The sequence below is a fragment of the Pleuronectes platessa genome, chromosome 10 (genome assembly GCF_947347685.1).
Source record: "Pleuronectes platessa chromosome 10, fPlePla1.1, whole genome shotgun sequence".
Classification (NCBI taxonomy): Eukaryota; Metazoa; Chordata; class Actinopteri; order Pleuronectiformes; family Pleuronectidae; genus Pleuronectes; species Pleuronectes platessa.
In genome coordinates this window covers 315790-332480 of record NC_070635.1, presented here as the reverse complement: position 1 = coordinate 332480, position 16691 = coordinate 315790, and the positions used below count along the sequence as shown (strand labels likewise).

General features: G+C 44.3%; 2 protein-coding genes across 3 annotated transcripts; one reads left to right on the top strand and one right to left on the bottom strand.

The window, feature by feature from the left end:
- Positions 1 to 789: 789 nt before the first annotated feature.
- LOC128448872 (acidic leucine-rich nuclear phosphoprotein 32 family member E) lies at positions 790 to 6071 on the top strand. Of its 2 annotated transcripts, none has more exons than XM_053431698.1 (7): positions 790 to 939; positions 2402 to 2551; positions 2625 to 2747; positions 3350 to 3509; positions 3617 to 3720; positions 5103 to 5148; positions 5502 to 6071. In XM_053431698.1, exons 1-7 carry the CDS (start codon positions 886 to 888, stop codon positions 5597 to 5599), a joined length of 735 nt encoding a protein of 244 aa, XP_053287673.1. In that variant the 5' UTR covers positions 790 to 885; the 3' UTR covers positions 5600 to 6071. The 2 variants fall into 2 exon arrangements, with proteins under 2 accessions (XP_053287673.1, XP_053287672.1); XM_053431697.1 differs by lacking the exon at positions 790 to 939 and adding an exon at positions 2130 to 2312.
- Positions 6072 to 6502: 431 nt separating this feature from the next.
- plekho1b (pleckstrin homology domain containing, family O member 1b) lies at positions 6503 to 15262 on the bottom strand. The gene is made up of 6 exons (XM_053431695.1): positions 15035 to 15262; positions 14311 to 14457; positions 11251 to 11391; positions 9263 to 9367; positions 8321 to 8419; positions 6503 to 8052 (listed from the first exon to the last, which is right to left on the bottom strand). Exons 1-6 carry the CDS (start codon positions 15059 to 15061, stop codon positions 7435 to 7437), a joined length of 1137 nt encoding a protein of 378 aa, XP_053287670.1. The 5' UTR covers positions 15062 to 15262; the 3' UTR covers positions 6503 to 7434.
- Positions 15263 to 16691: the final 1429 nt, after the last annotated feature.

Below are 16691 nucleotides of genomic sequence, written 5' to 3'. Positions count from 1 at the left end.
AAATTGTCAACTAAATGAAACAGGATGTTTATTTCCGGAAATTATTTAACTGTTGAACATCACTTAATAATAAATATTTGTATATTTAATGAATTGAAGAATTTTAGTAATGAAATAAGTGAAAGTTTCAGATTCAAACTATCATTGAACTTTACAGTTTAACTATAACAAGGTTTTATTTATGTTAACTTTTATTGATAATCTAACAAAGATTGATTTCCTGCTCCTCATGACATCACATCCTGTTTACGCTTTGACTCTTTTAAAGGCTTCTATACGGAAAGTGTGTATAACTCCCCAACATCTGCTGTTTCTTCAAAATAAATGCTTATAAAAAGAAATCAGTTTCTTTATTCAAGGATTTTATTTACTAATTGTTTTTTGTATTGTGAATTACTTTTTATTTGAATATGAAAATTGAATTTCCTGTGTAACAGAGGACATGTCATGTCAATAGAAAAATTGTTTAATCATTACTGTATTATAAAAACATTTTATTCAGATATATAAACTCCCTGGGTTAAAGAGAATACACACAGCAAACATACCTTTATTCATTTATAATCTTCAGTCTAGAAAAGGCCGAGGGAACCTGAATGCATCATAAATGGCGCCAACAATGACAAAGAGTGGGCGTGTGTGAGGTTTAAACGTTTCATCTTCGTCTCTTGATTGGTCACAGCAGCTGCTCTTCCGGCCAATCACCGAGAGGATATCTGTATAAGCAGCAGCCGGGGGAGTGGTCTGCTGAGTGACTCCTCTTTCACCCAATGGGAGCGCAGAGTGAGGGGCGGGGCCTGCTGTGGAACATGGAGGCGTAGTTGCCGCCTGACGCCGGAGCCTCAGATCTGTGCAGCGGCCTCACGCGTTCTGTCGGACCGCAGCATGGACATGAAGAAGCGGGTCAGTGTGGAGCTGAGGAGCCGGAGCCCGGCGGAGGTGAGTGTTTCATCCGGACACAGCAGCGACGAGTGCGACATTTGACCCAGAAACGGCTTCTTCAACATGGACGAAACTCCCGCGGTCTCCCTGCTCCTCTGTCCCGGTCTGATCCCGTCGGAGCGCAGCGCTGGTCCGGTCCGAGGCGGCGGAGCAGCGGGGGGAACTCCGCCGCTGCTGGCGCTTTGTTTCCGGCCCCGTTTTGATCTTCTGCCGTTGGAAGCAGAGTCTGGAACCTCCATGTTTCAGACTAAGACCACGTGGTTTCTCCGGTGAACCCTGTTCATCGCCAGCCGGAACCGAGCTGAGGCCGCGTCACTCTGCTCGGTACCGGGGGCGTCCGGTTCCCTCCGGTTATATGAGCCGCTATCGATGACGTCATGTGTTTACGTGTTTCTCCGTTCAGGGCTGCAACTAACGACTATTCTGTTAATCGAATAATCAGTGATTATTGAAATGATTAATCGACTAATCCTCTTAATGCTCTTATTTAGACAGCTTTTAAATTTGGCTTGAAGTTGTTCGAGGCATGTTTATTTTCTTTACTGAAAATAAAGAAAATACTTCATTCAAAAATGTATTTTAATAAACTTGGCTGCATATTAGGGTACTGTTGATTCGAAAACAAGAATAATCAAGTTTGTGTATATTTCAACACAAGGACAGACGAAGTGCTAATATACATTTTTTTATTTAAATTCAAGTTTCCCTTTTTCCTGTGAACCAAGAACAGGCTCAGTGCTGACACTAAAAACAAATGAAAAATCAAGAATCAAGTAAACATCAACAAACATAACTACAGTCTTCTTCGGACGAAATAATTGTGATTTAAAAGAAGATGTCTGTCGGGCAATAGGATAACATTACGCTTTTAAACTTGTAAAAAAAATGTTTCAACCATATTTTGAAATTGATTTTAGAATCCTGTGCACAGGTATATATGTTTATTGCAAGCTAGCTAACAGGCTATCTTAGCGAGTCGAGTGCATCGTGTACGTTACGATGTCAAACCTCTGATGCTCGTGTCCTGATCCACGGAGACCAGGTCCGACCGACAGGTTAGGGTAGTGATTTCTGGGGTTATGGTAATGTTGAAGTTCTCCCATACTTGCAACTTTCTGGTACCGATGGAACGGACCTCGCCATTGGTCCATGTTTTGTTGCTTTTGCATATGCGTGACTTTCAGAGATAGGAAGGAAACGAGATGGCTCACTCCTCTGCTACTTCCATCAGCACCTCCGGTAAAACAACGTTTAGTTCGACTGCGCGGCACGAAGAACACGCTGAGACGTCTCCAACGAATCATCCACGAGTAAATTCATCGGTGACTATTTCTGTCATCGACTTGTTGATGATCGTTGCACCTCTCGATGTAAACAACTCTGACACAAGCTGCTGTAAACGGGTCAGGTTTCAGCGAGTTAGTAAACAGTCACTCTGCTGGTGTCACGTGTGGTTCAGGTGGAGGAGCTGGTGCTGGACAACTGTCGCTCCAGTGACGGGGAGGTGGAGGGTCTGACGGAGGAGTACACGGAGCTGGAGATCCTCAGCATGGTGAACGTCGGCCTCGCCTCGCTCTCCAAACTGCCGTCGCTCCCCAAACTACACAAGGTGAGGGATGCAGTGCAGCGGCGGCCATGTTGTGACGTCGCTGACGGCCTCTAACTGTGTGTGTGTGTTTCAGCTTGAGGTGAGCGACAACACCATCTCCGGAGGTTTGGACAAGTTGGTGGAGAAGTGTCCTAATCTGACGTACCTGAACCTAAGTGGAAACAAGATCAAAGAGCTGAGCGGCGTTGAGCCTCTGGTGAGTCTGACTGACACCTGTCAATCACACAAGATCCTGAGACGAGGGGCGTGTCCATCAGAGCTACCAGTGTTTGCTTTAATGCAGAGACCGAACTTTACATTACTTATTGTTTAGCTGACACTTTCATCCAAAGTGACGAACAATAAGAACAATCAATTCAAATGTTGGCGCTGCCTCCGGATCACGAACGCACACATTAAAGGGGCAGTGTAACACACTGAGGCTCTAATAGTCTGAGTTCTATTAACCGTGTATGGTCCCCCGGGGCCCCGCCCCCTCTCACTCGCTCAGAGACACACACACATATATAGTCAGATACGGAAATAGCCGTGTATAATCTATGCTATGATGTCATCATGTAGTTTTCATTAATATTTTGCTGTAGGCTAATACTAATATGAATTTCATTTGTTCAGTGTTCAAAAAGCTGGGCAGGAACAAGCTGGTAAAAAGGAAACCTTACAGATGTTTTATTTGTTATTATCATAGATAAATCTACCAGTACTGTATTTGTGTTATCGTATCGTGATGTTTTGGCAGGTGTAGTATCGAAGTCATATTTTTGGTATCATGACAACCCTACCTCTGTGTCTTTGCAGCAGAGTCTGAAGAACCTGAAGAGTCTGGACCTGTACAGCTGTGAAGTGACCACGCTGGAGGACTACAGGGAGGCCGTGTTCGAGCTGCTGCCTCAGCTCACCTACCTGGACGGGTTCGACCAGGACGACAACGAGGCCCCGGACTCCGAGGGCGACCACGGTGAGAGCAAAAGACCGGTAGCCTTTTAACTGGGATAGGGTTAGTCCATAGAACCAGACGTGAGGTGTTGTCATCAGATCAGATGTTGAGCTCCAACTTGATTCCAGACGAGGACGATGAAGCCGGACCAACCAGAGACGAGGATGAGGATGAGGAGGAGTCTGAAGGAGACGAGGTCGGACTGTCTTACCTGATGAAGGAGGGAATCCAGGTGTGTGGCCGATCAATATTTGAAGTGTGCTGTAGTGGTTGGTGATATATGGAATATACACTATCTCGACCATCAACTATAAATTATCACGTGAATGCTATGAGCGTCAGCAGGAAGTCTCGACTCAAAACGAGTTCATCACATCTTGTTTTAACCCAAAATGTCCACTGATAGCTTTCCACAAGGTGCGTTCAGGGGCCATCGGAAATGGTAACATCCGCTAGCTTAGCCACTTCCTGTGGACTTTTATGAATTTAACATTTATGCAGTGATTTATAGGAGATTTAAAAAATATCAAAGATGAAGCTCTAGCTCCTCCTCCTCTGCTTTAGAGACTTTAGGGACAACATCCTGAATTCTGGGAGCTCAGGGCTCTAGTGGTGACAAGGTACTAACAGCTCTTTAAGGTATAATGCTGCCGTATTATTCAAGGCCTTGAAGGTGAGGAGGAGGATATTCAATTCTAGATGTAGCAGGAAGTCAGTGTAGTGACGCAACACAGGAGACATGTGGTCTCTGTCCCTGGTTGTCTTCAGGACACGTCCTGCAGCATTGAGGACAAACTGCAGAGTCTCTAACGACTTCCTGCTGGAGCCGGATGATAAGGAATTACAATAATCACGTCTGGATGGAACAAAGACCTGGACTCGTTCTTCTGCATCTTTTTGAGAAAGGACATGGCGGATGGTTGAGATATTACCCAAGTGGAAGAAGTTTTTGCAAAAGCACCGACTCCACGTTAACTTCACGACACACGAAGCCGGGAGTCGCTGCTGTCGGTGGAATTCGGCTCTTCCTGTATTTACGTGTATCTTTAGCCAGCAGCTTCAGTCTGGATCGATGCTCTGGTCCGGCAGCTGACCGGTCCAGGTGTCGTTCTCAGGACCGAGTCTCCAATGACCAGTTTGCTTCTCAATGAGTGGAGAGAATCTGTTTGAACCGTGAGCTGGTGGCGCATCGTGGGCTTTTTAAAGAGTGCAGCATGTCGCCTCCATCGCTACCAACACACTCCATGTGTTACATGAAGCTCTTCTGTGAAAGGAGGAGTCAGTGAACATCAGACACTCGGAGCAGGAGGGGGGGGAGGAGCCATCGCTCATACACAATAATCCGGTGACAGTCTCCAGAGCACCAGAGAGTAGGTGTTGGTGTGTGTGGATGTTTAACTACAGACCAGTGATACAGAGAAATACCAGTGTTAGCAGAGGAACTGGTTCAGAGAGCAACCACCACCAGAGGCAGGAAAACAGGAAGTGACGCAGTGCGCTTACCGTACCACGTCCGGCTGCTGGGTAATAACTTGAGTTCAGAATTAGCAGGTTGTGATTTCACACTGTGACCACAAATAGGCGCTGTTGTTCATTGTAAGTGTTTTCTTTCAGGATGAAGAAGATGATGGAGACTATGTGGAGGAAGAGGAGGACGAAGGTTTGTTTTTATTCATGTCATTAATATTCTGTCACTTTTTATAGTTTGTGTGAAGAACTGAGAAGTTAGAAAACTGTGTTCATCCTCCCTGGTTTATTTTGTATATTGTCTTCATTTGAAGAATAAGTTGATTGATTCACTGAATGTTATCGTTTCATTCATGTTTGATTTATTACAACATTTTGAACCTAAATCTACATTAACAAAATATACCAAAGAAAAGGGAAGAGGTGTTTGTGTGTTTGCGTGTGTGAATGAAAACACACAGACACACACAAACACACACACACACACGACAGGCAGCTGCTGTGTGGGTATATTTTAAATAAGTTGTATGATATTGTTTTCGTCAGATGATGACGTCGCTGGTCTTCAGGGGGAGAAGAGGAAGAGGGAAGTGGAGGATGAAGATGATGACGACGACGACGATGATGATGATGATGATGAATAATTCCCCCCCGCCAGGCGTCGCCTCAGACAGACAGGGAACAGCTGTGACAGATCGGCTTCAACATTAACATTCTTAACTTTTTACAGTGTAGTCAGTGCTGATATTATCAGCAGAGACTGTATGCCGTAAAAAAACAAACACAGATCATCAGATGAAAATTGAGCAACAACACAAACTATTTTTAATCTCTTGGACAGACTCCGGTGTCGGGTGCTGTTGTTTTCTGATGCAGTGAGAAACCTTAGGTTAAAAACATCTTTTTCTTTTCTGGATTTTCTCAAGCAGAAGTTCAGCTGTGGCCTCGGACTGTAACATCGCCCCCTGCTGGGCGGCGCCGCTCTGTCGCTCCGTGTAAATACAAGTGACGTCCTACATGTTGCTTTCTGTGGTTTGGATTTTATTTTTTTATTCTTGTCGTCTGATCGTTGATGTAACCAGATGTTTTTCATTAAAACTGATTTCTTCAGTCAAATATCGTCGAGTCGTCTACTTCAATAAGTCGATAATAATTTGTCAGATTCTAAAGTTTGTCAATTAACTAAGATTCAGGAGTTTTTCTTGAAGATAAAATGAATTAATTCAGATAAAAGAGATGAAGACAAACGAAAGAATTAATAATTAATGATAACATGTTTTGCTGATCAACAGGCTAGAAACCTAACAAAATGTGAATTAATGTAATTAAAACCGATCGAGTTAGAATCAAACTTTTCTTCTTGCGTCCAGTTGTTTATGTTTAACTATAGAAAATAAATGGACATTTGTAAACTGCGGGGCTTCACACACAGGAAGTGAAACGTCTCAGTTCCTGTAAATTTCCCTCTGAGCTTGATGATGTCATCAAGTCCGGCTGGATTCAGATCAGCTGCCTGATGATATAACTGATGAGAATCAGTGAAGACGTTTATGGAGCAAACTGTCGTTTTATTCAATCAAAGTTTCCATCTTACAAAATTGACTTTATTCTGATAAAATCTAAGTTTCACCATCGGGCCTTTGATCATCATTTCAAAATCATGTCAGAAAAAACAGATCAGACGTGAGGAACATAAAATGAGTGATGACTCAGCAAGTTCTTACCCTTAAAGAGATTTTACTGACTTTGCCTCAGAACATTAATTAATTAATCTTGACCTCATGTGATTTGTTTCTGTCAGTGTCTGTAAATAAGGTTTTTGTATTTGAGGACATATTCATCTGATCTTTAACTGAGACCCGAAACAACCAGGACCAACAGAACCTGGGAGATCCAGATCATTGAGTCTCACTTTAAGTGAATCTGAGCTGTGTTTTGTTTCCTTACTGCGCTCCCTAAGCTACAAGGTGGAAACTAACAGAATGTACACGTCATGTTCTGCTGCTCCTCCCACTTCTAGTCTCCTCCGGGTTAAGTTGATTGTAATATCCAACTTCACCACTAGATGTCTCGAAATATAATGTCACTAACTCCTTCACGTTGAACCTGTAACTTCATGTTACCTTCGTCCATTTAAAAGTCAGAACCTTCTCCGTGTGATGGAGACTCCGTCACATTTGGAGGAAATGGAATTCGTACCGTCTGTTCTCCAGTTTCGTGTCCAGTTGCATAAAACTTCATCCTCTTCAGAAATGAAGGAGACTTAGAATCTGAGGTTCTTCTTTGGGTCTAAATTGTGTTGGCACATTTTCCTTCCGTCCGATCAGAGAGGTCGGGTAAGTGGACGGAATCGTGACCTCAGCTGGATTTCTGCTCCTGGTCTTCTGGGAACGTTTCACATCACTGGACACTGAACTGTCTCCTGACCCTGAATGTCTCTGGTCCAGACTGAACCGGTTTTGAACCAGACTGAGTCCCATCAGGTTCTGACGTCTGGGTTTGGTTTCTTACTGAGGGGGGAAGACGAGTCCAGTTCTCGATACAATGCCCTCAGCTCCTTGACCTCCTCCAGAACTTCGCGGGCCTGACGCCAGGCGGTCGCTGCCTCCTTTAGGAGTTTCTCTGCTTCGGCCGGCTCCTCCCCCTTCACCTCCCACCGCACCTCTGTCAGCAGCTGCTCCGTCTTCTGCAGCTTCTGGCCGATCAGCTCCTGCAGCTGCTGGATCAGCGTCACGGTGGCGCTGGATGTTGACCTGGTCACAGTCTCTCTGTTTGAAACTTTAGTCTCTGAATGTGAAAGAATCTCGTCCATGGAGACGCAGCGATTCTTCTCTGTCGTCTTCAGACGCGTCGCTGGCTGAGGGGTTTGCTCCCACACCACGGCCACCTCACGTGGAAGGCTGTGGGATTTCCCAGAAGCCTCAGCGGCCCTGGTAGAAAGAGTGCCCTCAGTTTTGGACCTGGGACAGTCTGAACTAAGGAGACATGTGTCCAGGTTGACCCTGAGCGCATCGCAAACGACTGCTCCCTTTGACGGAGCGGGTTCCTCCTGAATCAGGTCCAAAGTCAAAGTCCCCTCCGACAACGACGTGGAGGCCTGGAGGAGGAAGAGGAGGAGGAGGAAGAGGAGGAGGAGGAGGAAGAGGAGGAGGATCAGTGATACAACATCTGGAAACACCTGGTTACACATGAGAGGAACGACCTCTGACGTCATTGTGAAAGGAAACTACGTCCGTCCAGATGAGACAGTTTGTAAGATCTGTCTTCAGCTGTAAACATCCAGGATTTTACATTTCATTATTCTGATTGGACGAAATGATTGTAGAGATATTTCAAATATTTGACGCTGAGACTGTGGTACTAACCACGGCCAGCAGGTGGCCTCTGGTCGGCAGCCGGCGGTTGTGAGGAATCTTCACTCGATCCCGGGTCAGATGAGAAAGCTGCGACTCGTCGGCGGTGACCTGAAACACAACACGTCAGCTGCAGTTCCTCTCTCCACCACCAGGCGCTGCTGTGATCATCGTGTATTGAAGTGAATAAAAAACCATAAACTCTTCAAATCCAAAGTCAGTTTGATAATAATAGCAATGATAATATAATTATATAATATTAATTATATCATTACTGTCATCAGACATGAGGTTTCCTGGGTTTTCAAGAAGAACCTCATTATGTTATATTATAATAATTTATATTAGGATTGTTCTTGTTGTTTTACACTGATGTGAACTTGGATGGAAAAAACAACATCGATGACATGAACGTTTCTTTCCGTCTGGAACACGGTGGCTGAGAGAACCAGTATTGATCAGAGTATTGATCAGAGTATTGATTGGTGGAAAAAGTCAAAGGCTTCCTGCTTGTGAATCAGCCGACGCACTTCCTGCTGATGCAACTGAAATAAACACGGTAACAGGAAGTTTGTAAAATCAGTCGTCAGTGACATCCGACAAAATCCACTGAACCTGATGGTTTGTTAAAAGTTTGGAAAAAGACGATTTACGACTTCGAGCTTCAGAGGAAACAAACAAACTGTAAATAAAGACGACATGTCAGCTCCCTGGACTGAGGCCAAAGCGCCTGGATCGCCCCCTGGTGTCGGGCTGCAGTAAAGCTCATTAACCTCCTAAAGGTCAGCAGATGAGACATCGATCAAAGAATCAAAGATGGGCTGAGACGTTGGGATTGACAGCTGAGACCGACTCAGGATAGGTCGAGACCATGTATGGGCGGGGCCTTGATGTGATCATCATCTGAATCTAACTCTGATGTCGTCATCAGGAGCCTGAGGCTGATGTGGTTACCTCGTCCAGGATCCGGTTCCTTGCTCTGGTGATGGAGATGTTCAGGACGTGGATCCAGGATTCTTTCTCCTCAGGACTGACGGCCAGGAAGATCAGGTTCGGAGCCTGGAGGCAAACAGGGGCCTTATGAATATGTTTGTTTTTAAATGAACAGAATCAAACTATCATGACCTCTAATGTCACCTTCAGCACTGGTAGCTTCCAGCTGCAGTTCTACATTAGCTTGTTGCCACGTTTCCACTGTTAACTGTCAATGTCTGTTGATGCTAACATGTTAATGCTACTTCCTTGGTAGCATGGTTAGCTTAGATTGGATTTATTCTAGATAACTTGTGTTAGCATGTCTGTACAGACAGACAGACAGTTACAGACAGACAGACAGATACAGACAGTCAGACAGACAGTTACAGACAGATAGACAGACAGACAGACAGACAGTTACAGACAGACAGACAGACAGACAGACAGACAGTTACAGACAGACAGTTACAGACAGACAGATAGACAGACAGACAGACAGTTACAGACAGACAGACAGTTACAGACAGATAGACAGACAGTTACAGACAGACAGTCAGACAGACAGACAGATACAGACAGATAGACAGACAGACAGTTACAGACAGATAGACAGACAGACAGTTACAGACAGACAGATAGACAGACAGACCATTACAGACAGACAGTTACAGATAGACAGACAGACAGTTACAGACAGACAGTCAGACAGACAGATAGACAGACAGACAGTTACAGACAGATAGACAGACAGACAGTTACAGACAGTTACAGACAGACAGTTACAGACAGTTACAGACAGTTACAGACAGACAGACAGACAGTTACAGACAGACAGACAGACAGTTACAGACAGACAGTTACAGACAGTCAGACAGACAGTTACAGACAGACAGTTACAGACAGACAGTCAGACAGACAGACAGTTACAGACAGATAGACAGACAGACAGTTACAGACAGTCAGACAGACAGTTACAGACAGACAGATAGATAGACAGACCATTACAGACAGACAGACAGTTACAGACAGATAGACAGACAGTTACAGACAGACAGACAGTTACAGACAGTCAGACAGACAGTTACAGACAGACAGTCAGACAGACAGACAGATACAGACAGATAGACAGACAGACAGTTACAGACAGATAGACAGACAGACAGTTACAGACAGACAGATAGACAGACAGACCATTACAGACAGACAGTTACAGATAGACAGACAGACAGTTACAGACAGACAGTCAGACAGACAGATAGACAGACAGACAGTTACAGACAGATAGACAGACAGACAGTTACAGACAGTTACAGACAGACAGTTACAGACAGTTACAGACAGTTACAGACAGACAGACAGACAGTTACAGACAGACAGACAGACAGTTACAGACAGACAGTTACAGACAGTCAGACAGACAGTTACAGACAGACAGTTACAGACAGACAGTCAGACAGACAGACAGTTACAGACAGATAGACAGACAGACAGTTACAGACAGTCAGACAGACAGTTACAGACAGACAGATAGATAGACAGACCATTACAGACAGACAGTTACAGACAGTTACAGATAGACAGACAGACAGTTACAGACAGAAAGTCAGACAGACAGACAGTTACAGACAGACAGTTACAGACAGACAGTTACAGACAGTTACAGACAGTTACAGACAGACAGTTACAGACAGACAGTTACAGACAGACAGACAGTCAGACAGACAGTTACAGACAGACAGTTACAGACAGTTACAGACAGACAGTTACAGACAGACAGTTACAGACAGTTACAGACAGTTACAGACAGACAGTTACAGACAGACAGACAGTCAGACAGACAGTTACAGACAGACAGTTACAGACAGTTACAGACAGTTACAGACAGACAGTTACAGACAGACAGACAGTCAGACAGACAGTTACAGACAGACAGTTACAGACAGTTACAGACAGACAGACAGACTCACCGTGTTGCCTGGCGAGCTGCAGCGCTGCAGTCGGAACTTGCTGTGACTCTTTTTGCTGCGACTCTTGTTCTTGCGTATTTCTTCACAGCGTTCGTAATCAGAAAGATCAAACAGCTCGTCAGCCCGACCCGGCTCCTTCACCTGCACCAAGGGTCAGAGGTCAGAGGTCACAGGTCAGGTGACAGTGGGGGGGTGGAGCCTCTGTTCCCAGAGGCCTGTTCACTTGCTATCGGGATAAATCCGCATGGTAACTCATGCTGAACACACAATGACAACACAAATGACATGTGATGGAAACAGATGAGACTCAGATCTGCTCTGGTTCATGAACAGCTTGACTATCAAAACAATCCCAGATGTTTTACCAGCTGTTCTTCCTGCATTCAGCAGCTGGAACTGTGTCTTTTATTCTGGATGTTTGTTTTCCTCAGATTGTTATTGTTCAACAGTTTGATCCTCAGCTCTGCGATTGGTCATATGCAGGAAACCCCGCCCCTTATATGTGCACTGTACAGTATGAAAACCTGAGCGAGTGGATACCCAGAGTCATGTGACCACTTGGGTAGCTAACTAGATTGTTAAGTTCAGCTGGATAAACAGATCCTGGATCTGTTTTTATCAACTTCATAGAACAGGACCATGAAGTCCCGCCCACTCTCAGGTGACATCATCACATCTCAACTTCAGTTCAGACCAACATCAACATGCAAATACAGTCGGACACGATTTAAATAGAAAACCAGGTGATTTTCATAATCTCTCTCTCTCGCTCGCTCGCTCGCTCGCGCGCGCAGCGCGCGCGCGCGCGCGCGCACACACACACGCACACACACACACACACACACACACACACACACACACACACACACACACACACACACACACACACACACACACACACACACACACACACACACACACACACACAGGTTTTCATGTGTCCCCAAAAGCCAAACTGCAGCTCATTAATCGTCATGGAAACAACATCAATTATTAACCAGCTTTAAACTGAGACTTCCTGGGAGAGAGGCCACACCCACTACTCACACACTGCCTGTATCCTCAGTCATTGGATCAATGTTCAATAATCAGAGTTCAGCCCCTTACATAACGGGTCTGACCTCTGACCTTTTTATCCAGTTTGAAGTCACATTTTTACATCTTGGTTGTTTTTAACTTGGGGGGGGGGAGTGTCTGCCTCACAAAATACTTCGGGAGTTTCGTGGGTAAACAGAGTTAGAGCAGAATCCAATACAGCTGATTAACTGGTTTCATACTTCATACTTAATATAACAGACAAAACATAACCTGCTCCTGTGATGTCACCTAGTGTACGGAAGCCTTGACATTCATATTCAACTGGAACCGAGTTAGTTTACCGAAGGCCGGTCTTTAGCCAAATGTCCGCAACCGGAAGCAGGGATGCAAACGTCTAGCCGGAGCAACACGGTGTTTTGTGTTGACTCAAACAATTCACCTTCACCCGAATCCATGAAATTCCCTGACTCTAGATATCCAATTTGATATCATGGTAAAAATAAATATTCAAAAAACAAAAGTGGCTCTGTCTCCTTTGTCGGCATAAAGGAAAATGATGAGATTTCAGTTATCAGGTATAAGTAAGAAAACAGCAGAGCCTGCACACACACAGTACTGACACACACAAACAGTACTGACACACACAAACAGTACTGACACACACAAACAGTACTGACACACACACACACACAGTACTGACACACACACACACAGTACTGACACACACACACAGTACTGACACACACAAACAGTACTGACATACACACACACACACACACACAGTACTGACACACACAGTACTGACACACATACAGTACTGACACACACACAGTACTGACACACACACACACAGTACTGACACACACACACCGAGCCTACAGTGGATATACTAGAAACGTTATACATGTATTTACAATGCTAACGTCATCAGTGTTTACTTGAGGATTTCTTTCCCCATCATTATACATGAGTCAATGAATACAATAATGATTTTGGTTATTTTGATGCTCCTTTACTATATCAAGGTGCCCCCCCTTAGCAGCACCACTGCACTGAGGAGCATGATTCTGCTCTCGGATGTTTTCTATCATCACACGTAGAACTGATCTTTATAAAAACTAATGAACTCATGTTTCTGTTCCTGAGGAAACAGGAAGTGGCTTCTTCTGCAACAGAGAAGTTAAAACACTGCGTTGTGTCAGAAACTGTGTGTGTGTGTGTGTGTGTGTGGTGTCACACGGTGTTTCTATTCCTGGTCAAACAGGAAGTTGAGCTGCTGAAAGCAGAAGTTTCACATGAACCAAAATGGTCTGAACATGGAACCACTGTGAGGACGTTGAGGCTCCACAGGGCGGCTTCCTGGGTTATTGATCTTATTGGTCTATTTCAGCTCAGAATTCAGAACCTTGTCTGAAACTCCTGTTCTAGAAGTTCTCTCAGATATTTTTTCAATTTCAGCAATAAAGTGATGTATTTAGCAAAAAGGATTTGAAGCATTAATGATAAATGTTCTGAGATAGACTTCTGGATAAGGGTTCTACGAGGACATTCTGTGTGTGGTTAAAGTTCCATGAAGATGTTCTGTGTGTGATAACGGTTCTATGAGGACGTTCCATCCTGTGTTACAGCAGTGAAACCGGAGACCTCTGTGTGTCTGCAGCTCAGACTGAAACTTGACTCCTGCAGAATTTCAACCATAGAAAGTGGAGGAGGAACTTTCTGGAACCACGCATCACAGACTACTACACAGTACTACACAGTACTACACAGTACTACACACCTGGACACCAAATCTCTCTTGTTTGTTTAAAGTGATGCTTTAAACTTGGAGAACATCAGAATAAGTTCTGTTAGATCCTACAGACGTTCTGTTAGTCCATTTAAAAGTTGTCACAGGATGTGGAGCATCGCACATGACACCTCATCACCATGGCAATAATTAAAGTTGTTAACGAGGCACCAGCTACTGATCCCCTCCAATCCTTAGGTCAGCTAACGGTGAGGCCCCCCCCCTCCACTCACCTCCTTCTCACAGATGAACAGATGATCTCCTCGAACAACCACGAACCGGTTCTTCCAGATCTCCCTGAAGATCCCTCTCCCACAGAACTTTCGGATCCACCCCACTTTATCGGGCTGAAGGTTCTGCAAAGCAGAGTCCTGTGGACCCTGTACACAGGAAACAGGAAGTGAAGTCTTTAATAGACATCTCAGCTTATTGTTACTATGTTTTATATTTTGTTACTTTTCTTTTCATCTATGATAGAAAACTGTAAATCTGAAATAAATAATTACAAAAAAGCAACTAAATTCGTTTGGATTGAATATTAGTAATAAAATAATTATTTATAATAATTTATAAATAGAAACAATACATATAAATTACACATAAATATAAAAATACAATAATAGAAACTACATGATTTTGAAAAAAAACATTAAAAACAATATCAACAAATAAATAGAAACAACTGATTAAATTAGTTGTCTATCTGTTTGTAACTGATGTGTGTTTATCGTCAGCTTATTGTGTGTTTGTTGCGTTTATCTTTTCGCACTTTTTCTCTTTCAACCATCAGTAAGGCTCTTATTGTGATAACCGGAAGTGGAGTGATGTATCGTTCAGAGTTTCCTTCAAAACAAAAGCCTCAAAGGAGAATCCTTTTGTTCCTCGCGCTCCGGTTAAACGTGATTAAAAGAAGCGTCACGCGCGGTCGGTGCTGCTGTCGGTTCCGGTGGCACTCACCCGTTTTCCGGAGCAGTTCTTCTTCATGCTCCCGGTGTCTGGACTTCACTTCTCGGTAACTCCGTTATTCGTCCGCAGTTGATCGAGAGGAGGCGGAGAAGGGCCGGTAACAGCTGCTGAAGTCCGGGGAGAGAACCGGAGCTTCGGCCGCTCCTCAGCTGTCGGTGCTCGGTGTGGCTCCGCTCGTCGCCCCGCTGCTCCGTGCTGCTGCCGCCGGACACCGCTGCTCTCTGACCGGCCGGGGGCCGCTCTGTGAGTCGGTGTCCGGTTACTCCTCCTCCTCCTACTCCTCAGGACTCCCCGCTGGCTCAGCGGCTCCTCGGCAGCCCCACAGCGCCCCCCATCGGATATAACATAGCGTAGCGCCTGAGTCCATCTACTGTGTGTGTGTGTGTGTGTGTGTGTGTGTGTGTGTGTGTGTGTGTGTGTGTGTGTGTGTGTGTGTGTGTGTGTGTGTGTGTGTGTGTGTGTGTGTGTGTGTGTGTGTGTGTGTGTGGATCAACAATGTGGGTCAGGCAGATGTGCAGATTATTTACTGACATGCCCACAGATCATGACGTCAGCCTCAGTTTCACTTCTTGGTTGTTTGAAACCAGAAGTAACCATATTTGGAGGGAATTGAGAGCTTGAGGGCACGCCCACCTACACTACCACCTACATCCATTGGACGGTTCTAGCTGTCAATCACACTGTGGTAACCCCCCCCCCCCCCCCACACACACACACACACACATTCGGTGCTTTATGGTCTGTTTGACTCTAAATTATCATAATTCAGTAAATGATCATCAGCTGTTTGAAGAAGACTTGAAACTAGAGACTGAGACAGAAACTCCTGAATGTTTACTGACGTTATAAAGTGAGAAGTCACTTTCTATAGAGACTCCCAGAGGAGTCGCCCCCTGCTGGTCACTACACAGAAAACAGGTTTTAGGCTCAGGGGTCAGTTTTTATAAATGTATTATATGGATCTTTTCTTGATGGCCACTCAAAGCCCTTTACAGTATGGTGAAAGTAAAAGAAGAAGGTTACAGTATTGATTATTAGACAGTATGTTGATGATGATTGTTGGGGTTATCTCCTAAACCCCCAACAATCATCATCATCATCAAAAACAGTTAAAACAAATGAATAAACCATGAATGACATTTGACTTTCTGTTGATTGATTCGATCAGAAAACTCAGCGACGACAGATTTCCACTGTTAAAAGTAAAACATGAATTACATCGGACTGAAGTGATTCGTCTCTTTATGTCTCTATGAATTCACAGTGTGTTTGTGAGTGAAGTTAGCAGCTAGCCACCATGCTAGACACCTAGCTAGCCACCATGCTAACCACCATGCTAGCCACCATGCTAACCACCATGCTAGCCACCATGCTAACCATCATGCTAACCACCTTTCAACAGAACCAGCACGACCTGTCTCCATGGTCTCTATGGTAACCACTGACAGATGTTTGTGGAGACGATTTTTTCAGTTAAACATTTTTTGGGGTTCAGTTTATAAACATAAAACTGTGATGTTAATTTAATCCAAAGATAAAACTGATGACACATCATCATGTTATCATCATATAATATATTTTCATATATTTAATCCACAAAACAAACATGAAACTTTCACAGAAATGAAAAATGTTGGTGATAAAAGAT